At 43.5% G+C, this 26,890-nt stretch overlaps 1 protein-coding gene across 3 annotated transcripts in view; it reads right to left on the minus strand.

Annotated features, from left to right (window-relative positions):
* Positions 1-26,632, minus strand: part of LOC124619817 (TRAF3-interacting protein 1) — a 244,350-nt gene extending 217,718 nt beyond the window's left edge. The window contains exon 1 of one of the 3 annotated variants that reach the window (XM_047146416.1): positions 26,596-26,632. In XM_047146416.1, the coding sequence (XP_047002372.1) occupies positions 26,596-26,625 (30 nt within the window). In that variant the 5' untranslated portion in view covers positions 26,626-26,632. Of the gene's footprint in view, positions 1-26,152; positions 26,363-26,524 lie in introns of those variants that run through there. The other 2 variants (XM_047146417.1, XM_047146414.1) reach the window with 2 other exon arrangements.
* Positions 26,633-26,890: the final 258 nt, after the last annotated feature.

Raw genomic sequence — 26,890 nt, forward strand, 5'->3', positions numbered from 1 at the left:
TAATCTAAGAGCATGCTATGACCCGCTTTGAAAGGATTACAGGACTTTGGACCACGAAACCCTCTTTTTTGTTGAATGTAATCTTTGTACTCATTTTACTACACATGTTTATGCTGTATTTTTTATGTAGTTGTTATATGCCTTCCTTTCCCTCTTATGTGTAAAAAAACTATTTTCATTTTATATTTTCTACTCCAGCTAATGAGTATAGATATTTGGTTACAATTTACCCCCAATGATGCACAGACTCCAGGCAATGACACTTTTGATGGAATGTTTCTTGCATTATTTCTCACAAACATTTTCTGGTACATAATTCCTACAAAACCTGACCCCTCCATTTTGTTCTAGCCATATACATACTATAGTTTATTAAATTATTACCTATCCATTTCATTTGCAGGCACATATTGTTTAAAATATCATTTGCACTTTGAAATTTACTTCATTTATTGCATTTCTCTGGTTACATTTATTTACTCTTTTAACATCTACTCAACACACCTGGCAATCTGCTTTCCTGTTAGCATGAGCACACACACTGCCCGTTAGTCTGCTTATTGCTCAGAATTCGACACTTAGTATTTGTATTTCCTTATTGGTCCGGTAAATTGTGTTTAGGTATATATTTTGCACAATCGATGTAGGACAAGTCAGGTTGGTACAGTATATACACCATCATACATAGTGTTATTTTGAAAAGGTAAATAATTAAAAAGTATTCAAGACATGTTGAATATTGATGACAAAATTAATATAATGAAATAAAATGATAGATTGGTTAAGAATATTTGAGCAGTTACACTATACTTTTCTAGTACTCTAAAAACTCGGAAACAGAATAGAAGCAGTGGTCAAGCAAGTACTCTTTCAGCTTCACTTTAAACTTTTGTATTACTTTAAACTTTTGTATTACTTTAAACTTTTGTATTACTTTAAACTTTTGTAAATTTTGCATCTGTTTCAAATATGATGGTATGTGAGTGTACAGCATTATGCCAGTACAATACACTGCTCCCTTACAAATATTTGTACTTACTGTATTTACATGCAAATAATGCTTCTGCCTAGTATCATGAGGGTGGTAATCACAGTTATACTTGAAGATATTTCCATCTTTTAAAATACTTCCTTTTGTGAAATTTAGTATTTCATACATATATAAGTAAGGAAGACACAGTATATCGAGATTTTTAAATATTGGTCTACAGGAGTGTCTGTACTTGGCATAGCAATCACTGATGCATGGCTTGTATTTTGTGAGAAGATTCTTACTGCATACATGTGTTTAACTTTTTATTTATATGATTAAGATGTGTCTCCCATTTTAGGTTTTGCTGAAAATGTATACCTAAAAATTTGTCGCTCACAGATGAAGTTTTTCCATCAATTTTAAAAATTGGTTTTGCAGGATGTAGTTTCTGTGAATTGAGGAAATTGACTGTCACTGTTTTCTTCATTATTTATTATTAGCTTGCTTGTTCTGAACCATTGTGCTAAATTTTGTATTATACCTGTAGCTATTTTTTGTAGGCTTTCCTCATCACATGATTTGATTAGGATACTTGTGTCATCTGCAAAAAGTAGTGTTGTCCCTTTAGTTATTTTTTCTGACAAATTGTTAATGTAAAGAATGAAAAGAATTGGTCCAAGGACTGACCCTTGAGAAACTCCATATGTAATGTTTTGTGCATTACTGTAAAAATTACAAATTTTTGTGTTTTTTTGTCTTTGTATTTTATTTGAGTGATCTGTTGACTGTCATGAAGGTAGAAATGTATCCACTTGTTTGGCAGGCCTCACATACTCACAACGGACTGGTTGCATTTTTTGCCATGTTTTATATTGCTTTCACTGTTAATGTTTTTAGGCTTCACATGCATAACATTTCATGTAATGGCACATGCTATTATTGCATTGTGGCTAATCTTATATACAAGCTGTTGCCATGTTGATGTGATGACAATGTATCTTTATCTAATTCTATGATCAAACACTGCACTCAAAATTGAAACTAACCCCCCGCCCCCCTCTTTTATTTTACTACATTATAAAAATTTCCTTTGAGACCTCAAAAATATATGCTTTCCTTCTCTGCAGTACAGTTTCTCACACTCTGAAAGTAAATGAGAGACATTAGATTATCTACGTACAGATATTGACACTATAATAATAACATTTCTTCCACTTATTCTGGGTTGATTGTCCATCAGTAGGCCTCCTCACTGTTGAGTCCTGCTTGCAAAAAGCATGTCGAAGTTCCAATTAATTTCACACACATTACTAAATGAAATGTCACAGGCCATTAGTCTGAATCTTTTACCTTTTTTTTTGTTTTATACTCTTCCACATTATCCCAGTACCACATTAATACATATAAATGACAAAAAGTCTAAACTTCCACTGATGATCATCCAATAATATCAATGAAAACATTTTAGCAAAAACAACAGAATATGACTGATGTTACAGATTTTTGTAATATCTTTTCTAAATTTTTCAGTAATCAGTAATATTGATTACAAATTTATTAGCCTATAATAAAGAATATTTTCAAAGACTGAAATATATAAAGAAATATCCTTGATAGATGTGTGTACTTAACATAAATTACTAACAAAATGGACTCAACAAATAGCAGGTGAAACAATGTAACATATGGTTTACTAAAATGGAGTATCATGTTGCTTACTAAAATGAGTGAGAGCCATTGACTAGTTTCATTACAATGTCTACACTGGTTGAGTTTCTGCCAACAGTTTCAGCAGTCACCAAACTGTCAGTACTAAAATTCACTGATATAAACGCTGGGGACTATAGCAACAGTTGGTGAATGAAAATGCAGCAGAATTTAACCCAGACTTGTGAGGATGGGGGTTTGCATCCTCACAGATGATATCTTCTATTTCCAGCAATCTTCTTTTATTTGTTTGGCCTACTAAGAACAACGTGAACAAACTTATGTCTTCTTTCTTTCTTTTCTTTCTGTAGATTTCTTCATTCTTTCCCAACATTTTTTCTCTTCGTTCTTCTATCAATATTTTGTCTGTATTTTTCTCTGTTTTCTTCTGGGAGACCTAGAAACTACCTTACCACAAATTTCCATTTGTCTCAGGTCTGTTTTAACTTCTTTGATCTCTGTCAGTGGAATTTTTGGATTTCTGTCAGAAAAGTTAATTATTTTTGTTGTTCTTTTTCCATCTGGCATCTTTGTGTGTCCACAGAATGCAACTCTTCTCTTCCTCATTGTGTCTAATATTGGTACTATACTTTCATAAATCTCTATTTCTTCGTAATTTCCATTGCCCATGGACATATTTTGATTCCAATATTTTCCTGATTCTTTTCTATTTCACCTAATCATTAAGTTGTATTTAGCAAAACCCATTCTGAAGCATAAAAGCAGTCTGGTTTAATGACAGTGTCCTAGTGCAGGAGTTTTACATTTAAGGAAATAAATTTCTTATTAACTAGAGAGCCACTTCCATTTTCCTCACCCTTACTATGTTAGCATCTAGGTTGTAAAGCATTTGGTTTATAATAATGTTGTTCTACCAAGAACCGACAGAAGATTCTGTTAACATTTGGTATATTATTTCACCTAGTTTTTATTTAATTTTGGTAGCCTTTTTTATTCTTCCATAATTAGTTTCCACCTATTTCAGTGTCTCCTTCACATGTCACACACCTTTTTCTGAAAAGATATACAAAGGGCTATTTTTGAAGTTGTCTGTTACACAAGATTTATCAGCATTGTTGCATCTCCCACACATTCAGCTAAAATGGCAAGGTGACTTGCAAAAGACAAATAGTCGACTCTCAGGTTATCCCCTTTCCTCCCAATTATTATTTTTTTTTTAAATTCTCTCCTCTTCTGTTCTTTTTCTCCATTCCCTGATTAGCATTTCTAGTACACAACTGAACAGCAGTGGGGACAGTTATTATACCTCTTTACCATAGCCACTGATTTGTTCTCAGATACAGACTCTTGTAAGATGTTGAAAAACATTTCCCTGTCAACCGAATCACCTTATTTTTTGAAGTCTACAAATGTTAACTAAATGCCTTTGGCTTCCAGTATTCTTCAAGTGGTTATAAATTTCAAATTTACAATTTGTTCCACACAGGATCATTCTTTTCTAAATCCTCTTTGATACTCTCCTAAATGCTGGTCCAGTTGGCTTCCCAGCCTATTCTGTAAGGGAATTTTGTAAGGAGGAGGTAAATTCCTCTATAGTTTCTTCAGGATAAATTACAGTGATCATTTGCATCAAGTTGTAGGGTCATGATGTTGAGGACGTTGGGGAGAAGCATGGAACAGTGGCAATGGGCAGGGGAAATGCATAAGGAGTGCCAAGCATTGAAGTCACAGCCTCATCTTGTTATTCATGAGGGTTTGTTGTGTAAAACAACATGTGGACCACATTTGGTGTTCCAGCAGTTTTTCAGAAGGTAGTTTTGCAGAAAGCTCATGACCATATGTTGTTAGGTCATGGAGGACGACGTGCGACAGATAAGACATGAAGCAGGCAGTTCTGCTGGTAGAACAGGAAATGTGACATGTTGTTGTTGTGGTCTTCAGTCCTGAGACTGGTTTGATCCACCTCTCCATGCTACTCTATCCTGTGCAAGCTTCTTCATCTCCCAGTACCTACTGCAACCTGCATCCTTCTGACTCTGCTTGGTGTATTCATCTCTTGGTCTCCCTCTACGATTTTTACCCTCCATGTTGCCCTCCAATACTAAATTGGTGATCCCTTGATGCCTCAGAACATGTCCTACCAACCAATCCCTTCTCCTAGTCAAGTTGTGCCACAAACTTCTCTTCTCACCAATCCTATTCAACACCACCTCATTAGTTATGTGATCTACCCATCTAATCTTCAGCATTCTTCTGTAGCACCACATTTCGAAAGCTTCTATTCTCTTCTTGTCTAAACTATTTATTGTCCATGTTTCACTTCCATACATGGCTACACTCCATACAAATACTTTCAGAAACTACTTCCTGACACTTAAATCTATATTCGATGTTAACAAATTTTTCTTCTTCAGAAACACTTTCCTTGCCATTGCCAGTCTACATTTCATATCCTCTCTACTTCGACCATCATCAGTTATTTTGCTCCCCAAATAACAAAACTCCTTTACTACTTTAAGTGTCTCATTTCCTAATCTAATACCCTCAGTATCACCTGGCTTAATTCACTACATTCCATTATCCTCGTCTTGCTTTTGTTGATGTTCATCTTATATCCTCCTTTCAAGACACTATCCATTCCGTTCAACTGCTCTTCCAGAATTACAATGTCATCGGCGAACCTCAAAGTTTTTATTTCTTCTCCATGGATTTTAATACCTACTCCGAACTTTTCTTTTGTTTCCTTTACTGCTTGCTCAATATACAGATTGAACAGCACTCCCTTCCCAACCACTGCTTCCCTTTCATGCCCCTCAACTCTTATAACTGCCATTTGGTTTCTATACAAATTGTAAATAGCCTTTCGCTACCCTATATTTTACCCCTGCCACCTTCAGAATTTGAAAGTGTATTCCAGTCAACATTGTCAAAAGCTTTCTCTAAGTCTACAAATGCTAGCAACGTAGGTTTACCTTTCCTTAATCTAGCTTCTAAGGTAAGTCGTAGGGTCGGTATTGCCTCACGTGTTCCAATATTTCTGCAGAATCCAAACTGATCTTCCCCAAGGTTGGCTTCTACGAGCTTTTCCATTCGTCTGTAAAGAATTCGCGTTAGTATTTTGCAGCTGTGAGTTATTAAACTGATAGTTCGGTAATTTTCACATCTGTCAACACCTGCTTTCTTTGGGATTGGAATTATTATGTTCTTCTTGAAGTCTGAGGGTATTTCGCCTGTCTCGTACATCTTGCTCACCAGATGGTAGAGTTTTGTCAGGATTGGCTCTCCCAAGGCCGTCAGTAGTTCTAATGGAATGTTGTCTACTCCCGGGGCCTTGTTTCGATTCAGGTCTTTCAGTGCTCTGTCAAACTCTTCACGCAGTATCATATCTCCCATTTCATCTTCATCTACATCCTTTCCCATTTCCTCAATATTGTCCTCAAGTACATCGCCCTTGTATAGACCGTCTATATACTCCTTCCACCATTCTGCTTTCCCTTCTTTGCTTAGAACTGGGTTTCCATATGAGCTCTTGATATTCATACAAGTGGCTCTCTTTTCTCCAAAGGTCTCTTTAATTTTCCTGTAGGCAGTATCTATCTTACCCCTAGTGAGATAAGCCTCTACATCCTTACATTTATCCTCTAGCCATCTCTGCTAAGCCAATTTGCACTTCCTGTCAATCTCATTCTTGCGACATTTGTATTCCTTTTTGCCTGCTTCATTTACTGCATTTTTATATTGTCTCCTTTCATCAATTAAATTCAATATTTCTTCTGTTACCCAAGGATTTCTACTAGCCCTCGTCTTTTTACCTACTTGATCCTCAGCCTTCACTAATACATATCTCAGAGCTACCCATTCTTCTTCTACTGTATTTCTGTCCCCCATTCCTGCCTTTGTTCCCTTACGCTCTCCCTGAAAGTCTGTACAACCTCTGGTTTAGTCAGTTTATCCAGGTCCCATCCTCTTAAATTCCCTCCTTTTTGCAGTTTCTTCAGTTTTAATCTACAGTTCATAACCAATAGATTGTGGTCAGAGTCCACATCTGCCCCTGGAAATGTCTTGCAATTTAAAACCTTGTTCCTAAATCTGTCTTACCATTATATAATCTATCTGATACCTTTTAGTATCTCCAGGGTTCTTCCATGTATACAACCTTCTTTCATGATTCTTGAACGAAGTGTTAGCTATGATTAAGCTGTGCTCTGTCCAAAATTCTACCAGGCGGCTTCCTCTTTCATTTCTTACCCCCAATCCATATTCACCTACTACGTTTCCTTCTCTCCCTTTTCCTACTACCGAATTCCAGTCACCCATGACTATTAAATTTTCGTCTCCCTTCACTATCTGAATAATTTCTTTTATTTCATCATACATTTCTTCAATTTCTTCTTCATCTGCAGAGCTAGTTGGCATATAAACTTGCACTACTGTAGTAGGCGTGGGCTTCGTGTCTATCTCAGCCACAATAATGCGTTCACTATGCTGTTTGTAGCAACTTACCCGCATTCCTACCTTTTTTTTCATTATTAAACCTACTCCTGCATTACCCCTATTTGACTTTGTATTTATAACCCTGTATTCGCCTGACCAAACGTCTTGTTCCTCCTGCCACCGAACTTCACTAATTCCCACTATATCTAACTTTAACCTATCCATTTCCCTTTTTAAATTTTCTAACCTACCTGCCCGATTAAGGGATCTGACATTCCTCGCTCCGATCCGTAGAACGCCAGTTTTCTTTCTCCTGATAACGACGTCCTCCTGATTAGCCCCCGCCCGGAGATCCGAATGGAGGACTATTTTATCTCCGGAATATTTTACCCAAGAGGACGCCATCATCATTAACCATACAGTAAAGCTGCATGCCCTCGGGAAAAATTACGGCTGTAGTTTCCCCTTGCTTTCAACCGTTCGCAGTACCAGCACAGCAAGGCCGTTTTGGTTAGTGTTACAAGGCCAGATCAGTCAATCATGCAGACTGTTGCCCCTGCAACTACTGAAAAGGCTGCTGCCCCTCTTCAGGAACCACGCGTTTGTCTGGCCTCTCAATAAATAACCCTCCGTTGTGGTTGCACCTACGGTATGGCTATCTGTATCGCTGGGGCACGCAAGCCTCCCTGGCAAGGTCCATGGTTCGTGGGGGGGAATGTGACATAGAGCAGTATATTAGGGACTGTGTGCCATGCACACAAAGGACCAACATTACACATCAGAAAGTGAGGTAGTAAAGATTACCAGAGGTGTCCAATCCGTTTTCTATTTTGGGGCTGGATAAGCTTAGACCATTTAAGAAACACCTGCAAGGAATAGGTATGATCTCATGATAATTATCATTTTTTCTCAATTTTTGGCAATGTTACTGATGCCAGACTAATGGGCTAGTACTGTGGCACAGGAGTTTGTAAACAACTGTATATTGAAATCTGGGGTACCTAATACTATAGCTATGGATCATTGTATGGACTTTGCCTGGGATTTAATGAAACAAGAATGCCACATGTTGTGTATAAGGAAGTTATGTTAGGGACAAGTCTGTTCCATCCACAGAGCAAGACAATACATGCACAAGACAATTGCAAAAATGTTGAGTTGTTATGTTAATTTCATGCAGGATGACTGGGACACCTATCTTCCCTATGTCCTGTAGCCCATAATTTGAAGGTCCACACTCCAATGGGCTTGTCACCATTTGCTGTGATGTATTGCAGGAAGATGCTGTCTCCCTTTGACATTTTGACTCCTAAATTGAGGTCAGTTGGCAAGGCAGTAAGGAAGTTCACCAGAAGAATATGGAAGTTTGGAGGAATGCACAGAAGGCAAACACGAAGACACAATAATGGCAGGAACTGTGAACAGACACACAGACAAGCTGCCTCAGCACTGGGTGCGATAGTGGATAGTGGTCACAAATCCCTATACGCCAAAGGAGAAAACAAAGGAATTTTTAATTATGTACCATGGACCTCACTGGTCAGCACGAAAATACAGTTCCTCACAGAAGCGTGTTACACATATCAGTCGCAGAAAGCCTCTTAAAAGAATCGGCAGGGGGAAACTGCAGTTATCAGCAACTGACCAAGAAGGAAAAGTGACAAGGGGGGTGAGAAAAAGGGACCTGGAATTGGTGAGCAATATAAGATGCATGATGTGCCATATAGGTTAAGGTCACATAAGTAAGTTGTATGTTTACAATTTGTTGTGGGTTTTATCTGGCTAGTGTATCGGTGTGACTGTATTGATATTGCCATAGGGACGATCGTCCTGCCGTTGCTGTGCTCTGTCAAGGGTGAGGCAGGGCATGAACCGCCATTTAGCCTCTAGAATCAAGTGTGGTGTTCTTTAGACAACTAGATGTGTGGCTTACTAGTCATAAATGGACACTGAAAACAGTGGATATCTGGGAGATTAGGAATGAGGTATGTAGGTTAGAAGATGCGTTCTCAGAACTATATATGGAGCCACAGAGGAATAGTTTGTGTAGAGAGATAAAGGGAGAATACCAGGAGTTGCAGCTCACTTACAGCAAATTACGGTCACAGTTGGTGGATGTTGTTCCACAAGACAGGAGTTGGCAGAAAAGGAGCTGGGTAAACGCAGGAGGAAAATTGTTAAAAAAATATTTGGAAGAGCAAGTAAAGTGGATGTGTACGAGTTAAATAGCACAAATGTTAATGTTCAGCAGATAACAAGTTCTATGAAAGATGTGTCGAGTGGCACAAAAAACAGTTATCAAACTTGGAAGCAGGGTGTTGAATAACACGAGACAAGTATGGGAATTGGCAGCAGTGCTAACCCGATGTGCTAGTGATACGAGGTTAGAGCTGAGTAATGATTTGGAGAGAATCCAGAAACAATTAAGTGCACTGGAGGACAATCTGAATTTAGCAAGATTGCTATGTGGGCTAGCGGACCAATTGGGGGATGCTAGAAGTGAAGTGGCAATGTTACAAGAGGTGATGTTTCATGCAGTAAACGGGCAACTTAGTCACATGTTGATTACAACTAGGGAATTGATTGGACTGGAGAAGGAACAAAACTATACGGTTATCAGTCCCTCCGGCCTTGGAATAACTAAAACCGATAAAACCTCACACTACAAGAGGGAACTACAGTGGCCATACTATTACTAACGATTGACAGAAAAGGAAGGAAGAAGGCAGAAGAAGAGTGGAGGGGAGAAAGCAACAAATGACAGGAGCATGAAGGAAGAAGCACAGGTAGAAAAGATAGACACTCAAGATAAAACAGACCCCATAAGGGAAGGAGTGGGAATTCAGAGGGGGGAGGGGGGGGGGGGGAGGAGGGTAGGGTGAAAACCACCAAGCCCAGTTGAAGCCAGTCCAATTGGGGTGAAAGGGGGGGGGGGGGGGGGGGGGAGCAAGGCCGACTGCCATCCTCTCCACCCACTGATAAGGTTGAAGATCTCACCCTTAAATAAAGCTCAATAAAAACCTCCATCATGAAGAAACTGTAAAATGAGATCAGCTGCTAAGGCATTGTAACCTAACACCAGAAGTAGCGAGTCAGGAAAGCCAAGAGTTCGTTGCAGGGCAGTTAAGTTGGGACAGTCCAGTAAGAGGCAAGTCGTACCCCACATTTGTAGATGGGGTCTAGTATCGGCAATGTCGAAGGTGGCGCAGAACCATAAAGAGGACTCCCATAGTCTAAACAAGACTGGACCAGCGCTTTGTACAGCCACAGCAGAATGGAGCGGTTTGCACCCCAGTGGGGGGGGGGGGGGGGCTGAGAAAGAGTATATGGCTGAAACAGCTGTGGAAAGAATGGCGGCAGTCAAAGTATGTGTAGACTCATCAATACTGCTGTGTGGTAGTACAGGGGAGATGGCATCCCAGTCAGCTTTAGAGGCTAGAGGCCCACCTGGGAGGTTCAAAATGGCTCTGAGCACTATGGGACTTAACACCTACGGTCATCAGTCCCCTAGAACTTAGAACTACTTAAACCTTAGTAACCTAAGGACAGCACACACATCCATGCCCGAGGCAGCATTCGAACCTGCGACCGGAGCGGTCGCGCGGTTCCAGACTGAAGCGCCTAGACCACACGGCCACACCGGCCGGCCCCACCTGGGAGGGTGACGGAGTTAGGTACACTGAAGGAAGGTCAAAACAATCGGGTAATTATCGCTGTCACACAAGTCATTGTGGACCCCCCACTGAATGGAGGGAAGAAGGCCAGGACTGCAGGTGGAGAGGTCAATGGCAGAGAAAGTGCCATGTGCCACACTTAAGTGTGTGGGAGCGCCGGTGTTTAGTAGACAGAGGTCAAGCCCCACCAGAACATCTTCAACTGTCCTGCCCAGGGCAGTAGTCGTGTGACTACCCCAAAGAGTGTTGTGGGCATTAAAGTCCCCTAGAAGCAGGAAGGAAGAATGGAGTAGTTGAAGAAGGATGGTTATGCCAAAGGGATGTGGATGGCCTGTTAGGGGGATTCTGATTGGAGTGGCCAGATGGGCCCTAACAGCAATTGCTTCCAGAGTGGTACGGAGGTGAATCCATTTACTAACAATGTCCTTGTGGACCGAGGTGCAAACACCACCAGAAGCCTGCAAGGGGCCAATTCAGTTTGGACAGAAAGCATTGAACCCATGAAGGGTGGGTGAGTAAGAATTCATAAAATGGATCTCCTGGAGAGCAATGCCAGCAGCTGAGGAGGAGGAAAGAAGGGGCTGCAACTCTGGGAGGTGACGCAAATATCCATTACAATTCCACTGGAGGATTCTCAAGCTGGAGTCCAAATGGGAAACAAATGGACCAGAGCCAGTCACGCCGCCGAGTCGCCATTCGTCACCGATAAGGATGGAGTAATGTCCATATAGGTGCGGTCAGACTCTGTTGGTTCATTGGCTGGAGGAGGGGAAGGCGACACCTTAGGGGTACCGGAGGGGCCTTGCCCTTGTTCTTGTGTTTCTGCTTCTTCACTTGTGAAGGAAGAGAAGGGCAGACTGCAGCTAGGTCGGGCACGGAATTACACCTGGCAATCTTACCGCCCACTGGCTGCAGATCATGCCGCCGATGTGGAGCTGCAGATCACCTTTCAGGGGGGGGTGCCGGGAAGAGGAGTCCTGAGAGGGAGCTCCAGCACCGGCAGCTTCCGAAGAAGGGGAGTGCTTCTCCAGCGTGGAAGGGGTGGGTATGGGTACTGATGGGGAGGGGGAAGGGGAGTGGGAGAGTGAGGAGGAAGATGTGGGGTGAATGGTTGGTTGGTTGATTGGGGTTGAAGGGATCAAACAGCAAGGTCATCAGACCCTTGTTTCGAAAGTGGTCTATTCGGACAGATTTACATCTCAGAAGAGTCATAACGATAGAAAGTAAAAGGCTAAAAAAACGTAAAAGTGCAGTCATATTGTCAATGGTGAAAATAAAAGGAGGGAAGTCACCAAGTGGGCAAATAGTGTAAAATCGCGTAGTCTCCTTCCGCCGCCGAGCAGTGTGTCAGCAGTGCGCAAGTAGCAGCATTACTGCATTTACTAGGGAATCTTGTATTTTAATAACCGTTTAAATTTTGTGTCGATTTGTTTGCGCTCTCTGTAGATTATTTCAGACGTTCTTTGCACACCAGTTTTTAGCATGGATAGGGACTGCAACTGCCGTGTTCGGATGCAGGCTGAGTTGGCATCCCTTCGCTCCCAGCTTCAGGCAGCGTTGGCTTCGGTCACACAGCTTGAGGCTGTTGCCAATGGGCATCACTGTGGGGTTCCGGATGGGGGTTTGTCGGGGACGGCCAGCTCGTCCCACGTATCCCCCGATTGGACTACGACTGTGGTTGCCCGGGATACTGCCCGCATTGAGGCTGATCCCTCACCTGTGGTAGAGTGGGAGGTCGTCTCAAGGTGTGGCAGAGGGCGAAAGACATTCCGGAGGGCTGAACGGAAGGCCTCTCCAGTTTGTCTGACGAACCAGTTTCAGGCTCTGTCTCAGGCTGATACTGATCTTCGGCCTGACATGGCTGCTTGTCCTGTTCCAGAGGTTGCCCCTCAGTCTGCAAGATCCGGGTGGTCGCAGAGGGTGAGCTTACTGGTAGTTGGGAGCTCCAACGTCAAGCGCGTAATGGGGCCCCTTAGGGATATGGCAGCAAGAGAGGGGAAGAAAACCAATGTGCACTCCGTGTGCATACCAGGGGGAGTCATTCCAGATGTGGAAAGGGTCCTTCCGGATGCCATGAAGGGTACAAGGTGCACCCATCTGCAGGTGGTCGCTCATGTCGGCACCAATGATGTGTGTCGCTATGGATTCGAGGAAATCCTCTCTGATTTGGTGAAGACTGCCAGTCTCGCTAGCGGGATGAAAGCAGAGCTCACCATCTGCAGCATCGTCGACAGGACTGACTGCGGACCTTTGGTACAGAGCCGAGTGGAGGGTCTGAATCAGAGGCTGAGACGGTTCTGCGACTGTGTGGGCTGCAGATTCCTCGACTTGCGCCATAGGGTGGTGGGGTTTCGGGTTCCGGTGGATAGGTCAGGAGTCCACTACACGCAACAAGCGGCTACACAGGTAGCAGGGGTTGTGTGGCGTGGGCTGGGCGGTTTTTTAGGTTAGATGGCCTTGGGCAAGTACAGAAAGGGCAACAGCCTCAACAGGTGCAGGGCAAAGTCAGGACATGCGGGGACCAAGCAGCAATCGGTATTGTAATTGTAAACTGTCGAAGCTGCGTTGGTAAAGTACCGGAACTTCAAGCGCTGATAGAAAGCACCGAAGCTGAAATCGTTATAGGTACAGAAAGCTGGCTGAAGCCAGAGATAAATTCTGCCGAAATTTTTACAGGGGTACAGATGGTGTTTAGAAAGGATAGATTGCATGCAACCGGTGGTGGAGTGTTCGTCGCTGTTAGTAGTAATTTATCCTGTAGTGAAGTAGAAGTGGATAGTTCCTGTGAATTATTATGGGTGGAGGTTACACTCAACAACCGAGCTAGGTTAATATTTGGCTCCTTTTACCGACCTCCCGACTCAGCAGCATTAGTGGCAGAACAACTGAGAGAAAATTTGGAATACATTTCACATAAATTTTCTCAGCATGTTATAGTCTTAGGTGGAGATTTCAATTTACCAGATATAGACTGGGACACTCAGATGTTTAGGACGGGTGGTAGGGACAGAGCATCGAGTGACATTATACTGAGTGCACTATCTGAAAATTACCTCGAGCAATTAAACAGAGAACCGACTCGTGGAGATAACATCTTGGACCTACTGATAACAAACAGACCCGAACTTTTCGACTCTGTATGTACAGAACAGGGAATCAGTGATCATAAGGCCATTGCAGCATCCCTGAATATGGAAGTTAGTAGGAATATAAAAAAGGGAGGAAGGTTTATCCGTTTAGCAAGAGTAATAGAAGGCAGATTTCAGACTACCTAACAGATCAAAACGAAAATTTCTGTTCCAACACTGACAATGTTGAGTGTTTATGGAAAAAGTTCAAGGCAATCGTAAAATGGGTTTTAGACAGGTACGTGCCGAGTAAAACTGTGAGGGATGGGAAAAACCCACCGTGGTACAACAACAAAGTTAGGAAACTACTGCGAAAGCAAAGAGAGCTTCACTCTATAAGTTTAAATGCAGCCAAAACCTCTCAGACAAACAGAAGCTAAACGATGTCAAAGTTAGCGTAAGGAGGGCTATGCGTCAAGCGTTCAGTGAATTCGAAAGTAAAATTCTATGTACCGACTTGACAGAAAATCCTAGGAAGTTCTGGTCTTACGTTAAATCAGTAAGTGGCTCAAAACAGCATATCCAGACACTCCGGGATGATGATGGCATTGAAACAGAGGATGACATGCGTAAAGCTGAAATACTAAACACCTTTTTCCAAAGCTGTTTCACAGAGGAAGACCGCACTGCAGTTCCTTCTCTAAATCCTCGCACAAACGAAAAATGGCTGACATCGAAATAAGTGTCCAAGGAATAGAAAAGCAACTGGAATCACTCAACAGAGGAAAGTCCACTGGACCTGACGGGATACCAATTCGATTCTACACAGAGTACGCAAAAGAACTTGCCCCCCTTCTAATAGCCGTGTACCGCAAGTCTCTAGAGGAACGGAAGGTTCCAAATGATTGGAAAAGAGCACAGGTAGTCCCAGTCTACAAGAAGGGTCGTCGAGCAGATGCGCAAAACTATAGACCTATATCTCTGACGTCGATCTGTTGTAGAATTTTAGAACATGGTTTTTGCTAGAGTATCATGTTGTTTTTGGAAACCCAGAATCTACTATGTAGGAATCAACATGGATTCTGGAAACAGCGATCGTGTGAGACCCAACTCGCTTTATTTGATCATGAGACCCAGAAAATATTAGATACAGGTTCCCAGGTAGATGCTATTTTTCTTGACTTCCGGAAGGCGTTCGATACAGTTCCGCACTGTCGCCTGATAAACAAAGTAAGAGCCTACGAAATATCAGACCAGCTGTGTGGCTGGATTGAAGAGTTTTTAGCAAACAGAACACAGCATGTTGTTATCAATGGAGAGACGTCTACAGACGTTAAAGTAACCTCTGGCTTGCCACAGGGGAGTGTTATGGGACCATTGCTTTTCACAATATATATAAATGACCTAGTAGATAGTGTCGGAAGTCCCATGCGGCTTTTCGCGGATGATGCTGTAGTATACAGAGAAGTTGCAGCATTAGAAAATTGTAGCGAAATGCAGGAAGATCTGCAGCGGATAGGCACTTGGTGCAGGGAGTGGCAACTGACCCTTAACATAGACAAATGTAATGTATTGTGAATACATAGAAAGAAGGATCCTTTATTGTATGATTATATGATAGCGGAACAAACACTGGTAGCAGTTACTTCTGTAAAATATCTGGGAGTATGCGTGCAGAACGATTTGAAGTGGAATGACCATATAAAATTAATTGTTGGTAAGGCGGTTACCAGGTTGAGATTCATTGGGAGAGTCCTTAGAAAATGTAGACCATCAACAAAGGAGGTGGCTTACAAAACACTTGTTCGACCTATACTTGAGTATTGCTCATCAGTGTGGGATCCATACCAGATCGGGTTGACGGAGGAGATAGAGAAGATCCAAAGAAGAGCGGCGCGTTTCGTCACAGGGTTATTTGGTAACCGTGATAGCATTACGGAGATGTTTAACAAACTCAAGTGTCAGACTCTGCAAGAGAGGCGCTCTGCATCGCGGTGTAGCTTGCTCGCCAGGTTTCGAGAGGATGCGTTTCTGGATGAGGTATCGAATATATTGCTTCCCCCTACTTATACCTCCCGAGGAGATCACGAATGTAAAATTAGAGAGATTAGATCGCGCATGGAGGCTTTCAGACAGTCATTCTTCCCGCGAACCATACGCGACTGGAACAGGAAAGGAAGGTAATGACAGTGGCACGTAAAGTGCCCTCCGCCACACACCGTTGGGTGGCTTGCGGAGTATAAATGTAGATGAACCCCAAGGCTATGCTAGAGGCAGGGAATATCCCTCCTCTGATGCAGTACAGGCAAGACCACCTGCTATTTAATAGCATTCAACCACTAGAATATAAAAGCGTGTATCATAAAAGGAGACTAACAACATCGAAAAAGTGATAACAACAGAGTAAAAGGAAGAGACAAGAGGATCTTGCCCAGGGAGGGGAACCAGGAATCTCCAAACCCTCACCGCCCTGCCCCTACTCCAGAGGGACATTATAAACCTTGGAACTGAAAATAAAAACCACTTTCACGGAGGAAACTGAGAACAAGTTCAACCATCCGGGAATCATCTGCCAATATTAAAGGTAAAGTGCGGGGAAGTTTGTACTTAGTATGCAGAGCCAAAAGAAGGGGGCATTCCACCAAAATGTGGGCTACTGACACGAAGGCTCCACAATCACGAAGTGGGGGTGGCTCATTAGGCAAAAGAAAACTATGGGTCAGCCTAGTATTGGCGATGCAGAGCCGACACAGGGTGGTCGAGTCCTTTTTTCGAGAGGCGGTAGGAAGAAGGCCATGGGACAGGTGTCACTGTAAATTCACAGAGTTTATTATGCAGGGAGTTGGCACATGATTGTACTAAGTGGGATTTGATATGAAGCTGTAAATCTGCTGCAGGAGGGGTAACAAAGAAAGGGGGAGGGGAGAGGGGGTAAGTGACTGCTTCCCCAGCCAAACGAGTAGCAAGCTCTTTACCTGGGATACCCACATGGCCAGGGACCCAAAGGAAGTCTACGGAACAAGCAGCATGGTGAAGATCAGCGAGATGGTCATGGATGGCAGAGACCAATGGATGGTGAGAAAAACACCGGTCAATAGCCTGAAGGCCACTCATTGAGTCCGTACATAACAAAATTCGGTCGAGTTGGGACTGTTTAATAAAGATAAGGGCCTCAGAAATTGCCAGCAATTCCGCAGTAAACACCCCACATGCAGTTGGCAGGAGATGATTTTCCATGCCAACAGAGGACGTGAAGGCATATCCCACACGATTAGCAGATTTACAGCCATCAGTGTAAAAAACAACAGCATCCTGCAAGTCCCATGAATTCAGCGGTAAAAACAACAGAACACCATCGGGGGAACAAAATCTTTTGGACCTCGACAGAGATCCATCCGAATCCAGGGCTGAGGAACTAACCAAGGGTGCGGGGGCGGGGGTGTGGGGAGGGAACGTGGGAGACAGGAAAAAGGCGGAGCCCAAACGGTAAAGCCGCCCAAGGGGGGGAAATCAGGTGGGCGACGTCCTTGGTCTTCGAACAGGATACAATAGGAAGGATGAGTGGGAGAGGAACAGGCAGCGATTGCATAAGAAAACAGAAGTTGGGACCGTAGAACAGAATGGGGGGCGATCCCAGCTTCAACCAGGAGACTATCAGCAGGGCTAATAGGGAAGGCACTGGTGGCGAAATGGAAACCATGATGGTGGACCAGATCCAGGAGGTGCAGTGTGGAAGGAGCAGCTGAACCATAAACTTGACAACCATAGTCCAAGCAAGACAGCACTAAAGCCTGATAAAGACGGACAAGAGTGGAACGATCTGCACCCCAAGAGGTGTGGACAAGGAAGCAAAGGACATTGAGTTTATGGAAACATTCTATCTTCAGAAGTCTGATATGAGGCAGCCAAGTGAGCTTATTGTCAAAAAGAAGATGCGGGAAACGAAACTGTGGGACCACAGGTAATCGTTGTGCATTGAGGTAGAGCTCCGGATCAGGGTGGACCGTAGTACGGCGACAGAAGTGGATCACTCACGATTTTAAAGCAGAGAATTGAAACCCGTGTGAGAGGGTCCTTGAAGAGGCATGCCGTATAGCACCCTGAAGCTGCCGCTCTGCAGTGGCCATCAAAGAGGAACTAACACAAATGCGGAAATCATCCACATACAGAGCAGGGGTGACCAAAGGACCAACAGAGGCCACAATCAATCTATAGCAATGAAGAAAAGAAGTACACTCAATACGGAACCCTGTAGGATGCCAGTCTCCTGGGTCCACAGAGAACTAAAAACAGTACCAACCCGAACCCTGAATGACCGATGGAACAGGAACTGGAGGATAAAAATCGGGAGTGGGCCCAAAGCACCCCATTCGTAAAGTGTAAGAAAGATATGATGGCACCAAGCCGTGTCATAGGCCTTGCAAAGGTCAAAAAATGCTGCAACCAAATGACAGCGTTGGGGAAAAAGCCTGCCAAGCTACGAATTCCACACGAAGTAAATGATCGATCAGAGACCATCCCTCACGGAAGCCACACTAGTAAGGGAACAATAGATCCTGAGATTCGAGGACCCAATGGAGCCGACGGGCTACCATCCATTCAAGTAACTTGCAAACAAAGTTTGTCAGACTAATTGGCCCATAGCTATCGACAAACAGTGGGTTCTTACGAGGCTTAAGGACGGGAACCATGATGCTATCCCTCCATTGAGAAGGGAAGTCACCCTGGAGCCAAATACGGTTAAGCACCCGGAGAAGATGTTGTCATTGTGGAGTCTGGGCCAGGGGCCGTATCATGAGAAGAAGAAAGTGCGGAAAGAAGTTCCCATTCAGTAAAAGGTTCGATGTAAGATTCTGACTGACAAGGATTAAAAGATAAGGCGGAAGCTTGTTTCAAATGGGGGATGAACAGGCTAAAGCCAGTCATGCTGCCGGGTCACCATCCGTCACCGACAAGGAGGGGGAGACATCCATCAGCAGCAAGTCAGAGTCAGGTTGCGAAGGTGGGGACGGGACCTCTGGCGACACCGATGGCTCCTTGTCCCGGGAGTTATGTTTCTTCTTCTTTGCTGTTTGAAATCGAGGGGGGCTGTGCTACAAAAGGGAGCCAGCCATAGAAAGATCTGGAACAGAAAGTGAGCGGGCAACCTGGGGACCCACAGACCGCGGTTCTTGTGGTCATTGTGTGGCAGCAAACCTTTGGCCTGGAAGGTGCCGGGTAGGGGGGTGCTGGGAGGGGCACCCTCGACCAGCAGACGTCGAAGAAGTGGGAACTGCAGGGGACAGGGGGGGGGGGGACGGGGGGGGGGGGCAGAGGGGTTTGGGACAGGGGTAAGGGGGATCATGGATGCAGCAGGAAAACGTGTCGAAACTGTAAGCATTTAAAGCATCTCATCGGTGGTAGAACGTAAGGTTTTACATCACACCGATACACCATCACCTTGCCCTTCTCTGGGAGGGTATCTCCTTGGAAGGTCAGGATAAAGGCGCCTGTACCGGTGCGATTGATTTCAGGGTCGCGTTGTACAGGGCGGTTAAATCAAACTCGTCGCCACTCGAGGTTTGTACAGAGCTCCTCATCAGTCTGGAGTAGACGGTATCGAGTTCAAAGATTGGTGGGGTGTGACGGAGACTGGGATGTCACCAAGATGGTCACAAGCACACAGGCTTCAGATTGAGCAGCAGAAGATGTCTTTATGAGCAAAGAATCGGATCGCATTTTACTCAAGGATTCCACTTCACCATACTTACCTTCAATCTTCTCCACGAAAAACAAAGTCTTGGTTGTGGCAAAACTTTCGCTACCTGTCCTGGTACAAACCACGTACCGAGGGAAAGGTTTCAACCCAAGCCGGCGAGCTTGACCCTCTTCCCAGAGGGTGGCCAAGGGTCAGAAGGAGTGTCATGCCTTCTATCACTATTAGAGATGGCCACAGAATGGCCAGGATGTTGACGCTTTTGTCGCTTCATGTGCAAGGTGACCGCCCTAGTACCACCCACTCCGACCAGGGGCTCGCTCCGTGGGCCCACCCATCCACAGCGAGGGCTGTCTGGCACGGCAGCCATCGCCAGGAATTCTGATGCCCTAAAGTGATGAGCATCAACTCCTAGGCATACACGAGGCATTAACAGCTCAGGTACTAGCAGTGTGATCCCTGTGTTGTCAGGGGGCTCAGCCAAGTGGGTACTTAACAGGCCCACCACACGGACTGGCTACCGTGCTGGTAACCTAGCAGGAAGGGGGCCAGGGTGCAAGGGGAAAAGGGAGGGGAGAGGGAGAGGAGCCTGCACTATGGAAACTAGGTTGGTAGTTCATTCCCAAATGGCTCACACTGAGCGGAAAATGTTGGAAATGGAGGTTGAACCTCAAGGGGGCCAAAAATGCTGAAAAGGAAACAGCAAACTAAACAATAGCACACACCAAAAGCAAAGCTGAGAGGATAGCCAGGTTGATATAAAGAAGTCCACCAAGAGGACAGGGAGAAAGGAGCAAGGACAGGGAAGGAGAGGAACAGGGATGGTAATGTAGTCTCAAAACAGGAAGGAGACTGCAATAGCTCGGGGCCCCATGCACGCCACAGACATACCCACAAAAGGGACTGTGGACCCCCTGAGCAGACAACTAGGGAATTCATTATGAGACTGCGTCACGCAGAATAGCAGTTTTCCACAGAGTTACATCTTATAGCCAAAGTGTCACAAGAAAATCTGGCAGTGTTCTTCCCTATGGCTACGGTAGAGGTAGAAACAGATACAGTCAGGGCGCACATAGTGATCGTGTACCTATTGTGGGGATATAGCAGAAGTGGGTGCAGGTGAGGACACAGGATGTATTCTAGTCTCCAAGGATGGACAGGCTAACGTAGTAATGTCACAGGTAGTGTTGGAAAGATGGACACGGGACGGTTGTGACCTGTCCAGATGCCCAGGTATGGACTGATATGCACCCATGTGAAGCGAGTTTGTTTCTGTGGGAAGTAAATGGGACGAGTTGTGAGAAGGAGCTTCTGCCACCGTGAACTTACGTCAAGAGACTGGGAACACATTGGTTATACCAAATATTCACAATGGAAACTGTATGGTTGAATTGTTACAAAGAAGGAAGATTGGTAGCGTTCGGAAAATTCATGCTTTAGGAAAGCAGAATGATTACTGATGGAACAACTAGTAAGGTAATTTGGACAGACTTTCAGCTGCTGGTACCACTCACAGGATCAACTCTTATGACACTATCATGGCATACGCTGTATTGACTGAAAGGACCTCTGAGGGTATTACTCGTTCAAAATTCAACCTACTTAAATAACACACTTCACCCAGAACTTACAGTCCTTGGACAAATTAAGTGTCCCAGCAAGGGGACATTTCAATGGAATGAAAGTGGCAGCATATATGCTAATTCCGGGAATGACAGCATTGTGAGGCCTGTTTCTAGCAGACTTTTGTATACTGTATTTCTGGGTAAACTGCAAGCAAGCACAGGCTGTAGATGTGTCAACACACCAAACACCAATAGAATGGTTAACTGACGCTGCCCATAGAAGCAATTAGTACTAAGGACTTAATCAGTATAGAAGAGTATAATAGGTTACATGGTAGTTAGTTAGGGGGACAATACAAGTGCGAGGAAAAGTTCTGCGTGGAGACACTTCATTGTGAATTCTGAAGGGGGGAGGGTGCCCTCAATATATTGGAGTTCAGATAATGTACTGGGAGCTCGATACTAAAGTAGGGAGAACATATGCGACGCCATGAGTAACTATAGGCTTGGATTTATGGAATTCTTAATAACTTCGTGTAGCTATGGCTGGAAGGTACAAGTTAAGGGACCAATGGACATATCAGGTAGTGGCCACTGGTAACATTGTTATTAAGCAAACAGTTTAGCAAGGCAGGTTAACGAAGCCATTTGCAGGCAAGAAAACACAGCCTGGAGGACATCGTAAACAGAAGTGGCATAATCAGGCAGAACATAGGGCACTGACGTGCTACAAAAAACCTGTACGTTGCACTTACAACAGTGCCTAGCAACCTGCACTTGGGGCTGAAGTGGGTTGGAAAAAGCTGATGTTATAATTATTAAGGACACTCCAATTGTCCCCTCCAGAGGGACTAAGTCAGAATCATAGGGAAAGGAGTATAAATACGGCGGTCCAGACACTTGGGGGCAGGCAGTTGTGTTGCCATTCTGTCCGCGTCCGGAAGCGGAGAGAATGATGATTGTTTAAATTGCTGGCCAACCACAATGACTGTCCGGTGACTAATTCTGGCAGCCAACTGCCCCCTGAATCAACCTCAAAGCTCTGTGGCACATACACACCACAGCAATGATGAAGTGTGTCTGAAGCTCAGTGCTGCATGGGTGTGGGGAGGAGGGGAGCGGCCAGCCTCCACCTTCTGGGTGATGTCGTCGAACGTACTGCGAGCTGCCTTCTGCAAGGGTGGAGCTGGGGTGCAATCTCGTGGCATCCTAGGTTCAAAGCTGTCCTCAATCACTGACCAAGCTGCCCTGATTGGCAACTGGAGCTGCTAACGCTCTACTACATCGACAGCTGCTGGCTGTTAACCTTCGGCACTCTACATGGTGACCAAGAACAGCACTTCATGGAATAGCCAGCTGTGCTCCGGAGGGCAGGTGGGGCTTCCAATTCAGCCAAACAGTCTGCTCAGGATACGACAGGCTGGTACATCATGCACACAAAGTGGCTGGGTGCTGTAGTGGCAGACTCTGTCACTGGCATTTGCAATGACATGTGGACACATGCAGTGCTTCTGACATCCGGATCGGCTGAGGCACTGTGTATTCTTCGGCAGAATAAAAGTCGATGCCAAACTCTTCTCTCTATCTCTGCACACACTGGTAGGATTCACCCTCTCCCTCAAATCATACCTCTGTCTTCCTGGTGTGTTATGGCACCAGTGGCCAGGGGCCATAACAAAATGAACACACAGGAGAATTGCCCTAATTTAATCCTCACACCACTGAGATGATGAGTGAAATACATGTTAGTGTAAATGGTGCTGAGAAACACATGAAATTGTTAAAACTGAACAAAGCTCCTGAGCCCAAACGAATCCCTATCAGATTTGATACTGAATCTGTAGCTGAGTTAGCACCTCTTCTAACCATAATGTACTGTAGATACTTGAACAAAAAACCATGCCTGGTAGTTGGAAGGAAGTGCAGGTCACACATGTCTACAAGAGGGGTAATAGGGCCTACAATGACCTACAAAACTACTATCCAATATCTTTAACATCCATTTGTTGTGGAATTTTAGAACAATTTCTGAGCTCAAACATAATGAGGTATCTTGAACAGAATGTCCTTTACCATGCCAACTAGCATGGATTCTGAAAACATCGATCATGTGAAACCTGACTCACGCTTCTCTCACATGACATACTGAAAGCTTCGGATCAGGACAGTCTACTAGATGCAGTATTTCTTGATTTCCATAAAGCATTTGTCTCAGAACCACATCTACACTTATTGTTAAAATGGGATATTAAGTGAAATTTTTGAGTGGACCTTTTAGTAGGGATAATGCAGCACGTTAACTTGGATGGAGAGTCATCGTCAGATGTAGAAATAACTATGGGAGTGCACCGAGGAAGTACGTTGGGACCCTTGTTGCTTATGTTGCATACTAATGAGTTTGTGGACGATATTAATAGTAACCTCAGACTTTTTGCGGATGACACAGTTATCTACAATGAAGCTGTACAAATATTAAGTAACACTAAATTTCTTCATGTCTATGATCACAAACTTGTTAGGTCCTCAGAGTAACGGTTTTGGTCAGCAATAATCTCCTTCAGATCTGTTTTAAAATATGTCTTAATATAATGGTGCAGCACGTGAAATTAAAAAAGACCTCGATAAGATTTCAATGTTGTGCTATGATCTTTAGCTTGTTTTAAACGTTCAAAAATGTAAAATTGTGCACTTCAGAGAAATAAAAATACCACACACACACACACACACACACACACACACACACACACACACACACGCGCACGCACACACACCGTATCGTATGACTGTAACGTCAAGTAACACTTTGTAGGGGGTAAGAAATGGAATTCACACATAGGCTCATTCGTGGGTAAGCAGGTGGCAGACTTGAGATGCTGAAGAATCTTAACTGGGAGACTCTTTGAAGATACAATGTAAACTATCCCAATAAACCCTAATTACAAAGTTTCAAGAACCGGTTTTAAATGCTGACTCTAGGAAATATTAGAACCCCTTACGTATTGCTCTAATTATAGCATACATTTAAACAATCTTCTTCCCGTGCTCCCTACGACAGTAAACGGAGCAGGAAGACACCCTAATAACACGTACAATGGGATGTACCCCCCTGCCATGCATTTCACAGTGGTTTGCAGATGTGGATAACAGAGGCATGGCACTATGGCCACGGCTTCAAAATCAATTACATACATGGGTGGGTGCTGTGGCAGCGAGAACTATTGAGACTAAGTAGACACCATGGATATCATGACTTAGGTGTTCAATTACTTCAGGCAAAATACTGGAATGGGCGCTTCAATAAAACAGCAACCTTGTAGTACTCTTTTTAAGGAGCTTGCATACTGAAATGTCACTATATGAGGCCTATGTTTTTCCATGTATTAAGCTGACAAATCCTAAAGGTATATCACTGTGACACCTGTGCCTAATACCCAAGACTGGAAAAAAAATACACATGTTTACAAGAAGGGTAACAGAAGTTATTGATAAAATAACTCTCCACTTTCATTAACTTCCATCTACAGCAAAACCGTAGAACATATTCGAACTTACACGTAATGAAGTATCTTTAACAGAATGACCTTTTCCATGCAGACAACATGAATGCCCAAAACATTAATCATGTAAAACTCCCAATTCATGATTTTCTCAAATGATACCCTGAAAGCCACTGATCAAGGAAACCATGTAAATGCAATATTTCTTGACTTCTGAACAACAATTGTTAACCAAGGTAAGATTATATGGGTTATCAAACAAAATTTATTGCTGCTCTGAGTATTTCCTGGTGGGGAGGACAAAGTATAACATCTTGGATGGAGAATCACTCACAAAAGCAGACGTAACTTCAGGTATGCCTAACCAGTGCATGCTGGTACACTTGCTGTTCGTGTTCTGTATTGATGACCTTGCACACAATATTAACAGCAACTTCATAAGCTCAATCATAGGCAAATCATATGGTAAACTCCAATTCATTGACAGGACTCTACAAAACCGCAGGCAGTTGACAAAGGAAACTGCTTGCATACAAATCACTTGGTCATTTCATAATACTGTGAGCAAGTGTGCCCATACGAAATAGGATAACAGGGGATATTAAATACATGTGGCTGAATGACCATGGGCTCCTGCGATCATCATGGTAACGTTGAGAAATCTGAATAGGAAGACTTTTGAAGAGATATGCAAATTATCCCACGAAAGCTTACAAAATTTCAAATGCCAATATTAAGTGAAGAATCTAGAGATATTACTCATCATCCAATTCCTCACTTCAATAAGAGCCATGGAAACAAAAGTAGGCATTAGGCACTCACAAAGACATTTAAGCAGTCCCTATTCCTATGCTCCATATGCAACTGGGGGAGAAATCTCAATATATGGTTTCATGCAAGCGACAGTATTTTGCGGAGTATATAGATGTAGAGGTAGAAAATTGTCAGCGACGAATAAATCGTAATACTGTTGGACGCCAACTTTTTTCTTTCTTTAATATGAGTTTTCCATCATTTCCTATGTTCAAAGGCATTTTGAAACTTTACTTTGACGAACTAAAACCTAATTACACTGAGTCGTTGTGAACCAATTTCAGTACGTAAAATTCGAAATATAAACAAGTATTAACATATGCTTGGTAATCCCCCTTCAATATGTTTGTAACTTATATGGCCGTAAATGATCTCCACTTATATAACGTCTTGGTTAATCTGCAATATTATTGTGATTTGGTACTAGATCTTTACGAACAATGCACATACAACAAAATTTAAAATGTAAACAGTACCAATACCACCCTTACTTGTGTTCGTTATCAATAACTTTAAGACATAACGCAACATAACTTAAAAAAAAAAAATAAAAAAACAAAGTTTGAGAGCATCATACGCGTGTAAATAACCTTAAATATAGAAAAACAGTTACACGCCCGTGACTTTGCAGTGCCTCGGAAGCATCAACATGCGCGTGTTCCCAGATCATCAAAATGAATACAACATTGTGCTGTCAAAACCAGGTTTCTACAGTGCGACTACCAGGTGCCTTCATCCAATACAAACTGAACGTAAACAACTTACACACGTTACTATGTCATGCAGAAACCGAAACGGTGGCTTTCTAAGCAACTTTTCGGTCAAAGGTGGCCTTTTGACGTATTTTCCTAAGGATTCCTGCGTTTTCTTAATAACATCGGGTTTTACTTCTTCTGTCATACTGCCAAAACACTATAACAACCACCTTACGATTAATATACACAACAGCAGAAAAGAATGTGGTTATAATAATTTCTGTGCAAACAGGTGTGACATCACACGGGATGAGTTAACTTCGATCAAATAACTTAACTTCACACACTGATCACAAAAACTTCAGTAAAGGGCAATTAATGCTGCTAATATTTTTCCAGTACCTCGTCTGACTAAATACTTATTCTGTATGTAGCTACATACATGTCAATATCAGCATCAATGACACATTCAGGTCGCGCTGTTGGTATTACGCAAGGATGTTAGAAACTCACGGCAAAGCATGGAGGTACCTCCACAGTCATAAGGCCCGTCCACACTCAACGATCTGTCTGCGCAAATGTCTGCGCACATCACATCTGCGCAGACAGATCGTTGCGTGTGGACAGGAGTTTTGCACCAACCTAAGGTGTGTGCAAAAATGGAAGTTGGAGTTGGAGGTTTGAGCGAAACCTCTCAAATCTGTGGGTTCAAACATCTGCGCAGACAAGTTGGAGTGTGTGGACAGCAGATCGCCGCAAATCTGGCGCGAAACAGCTGTTTGCTCAGTCTAGTGTTTGTATTTGTACG

This window comes from Schistocerca americana, chromosome 6 (genome assembly GCF_021461395.2).
Source record: "Schistocerca americana isolate TAMUIC-IGC-003095 chromosome 6, iqSchAmer2.1, whole genome shotgun sequence".
In the NCBI taxonomy this organism is placed as follows: Eukaryota; Metazoa; Arthropoda; class Insecta; order Orthoptera; family Acrididae; genus Schistocerca; species Schistocerca americana.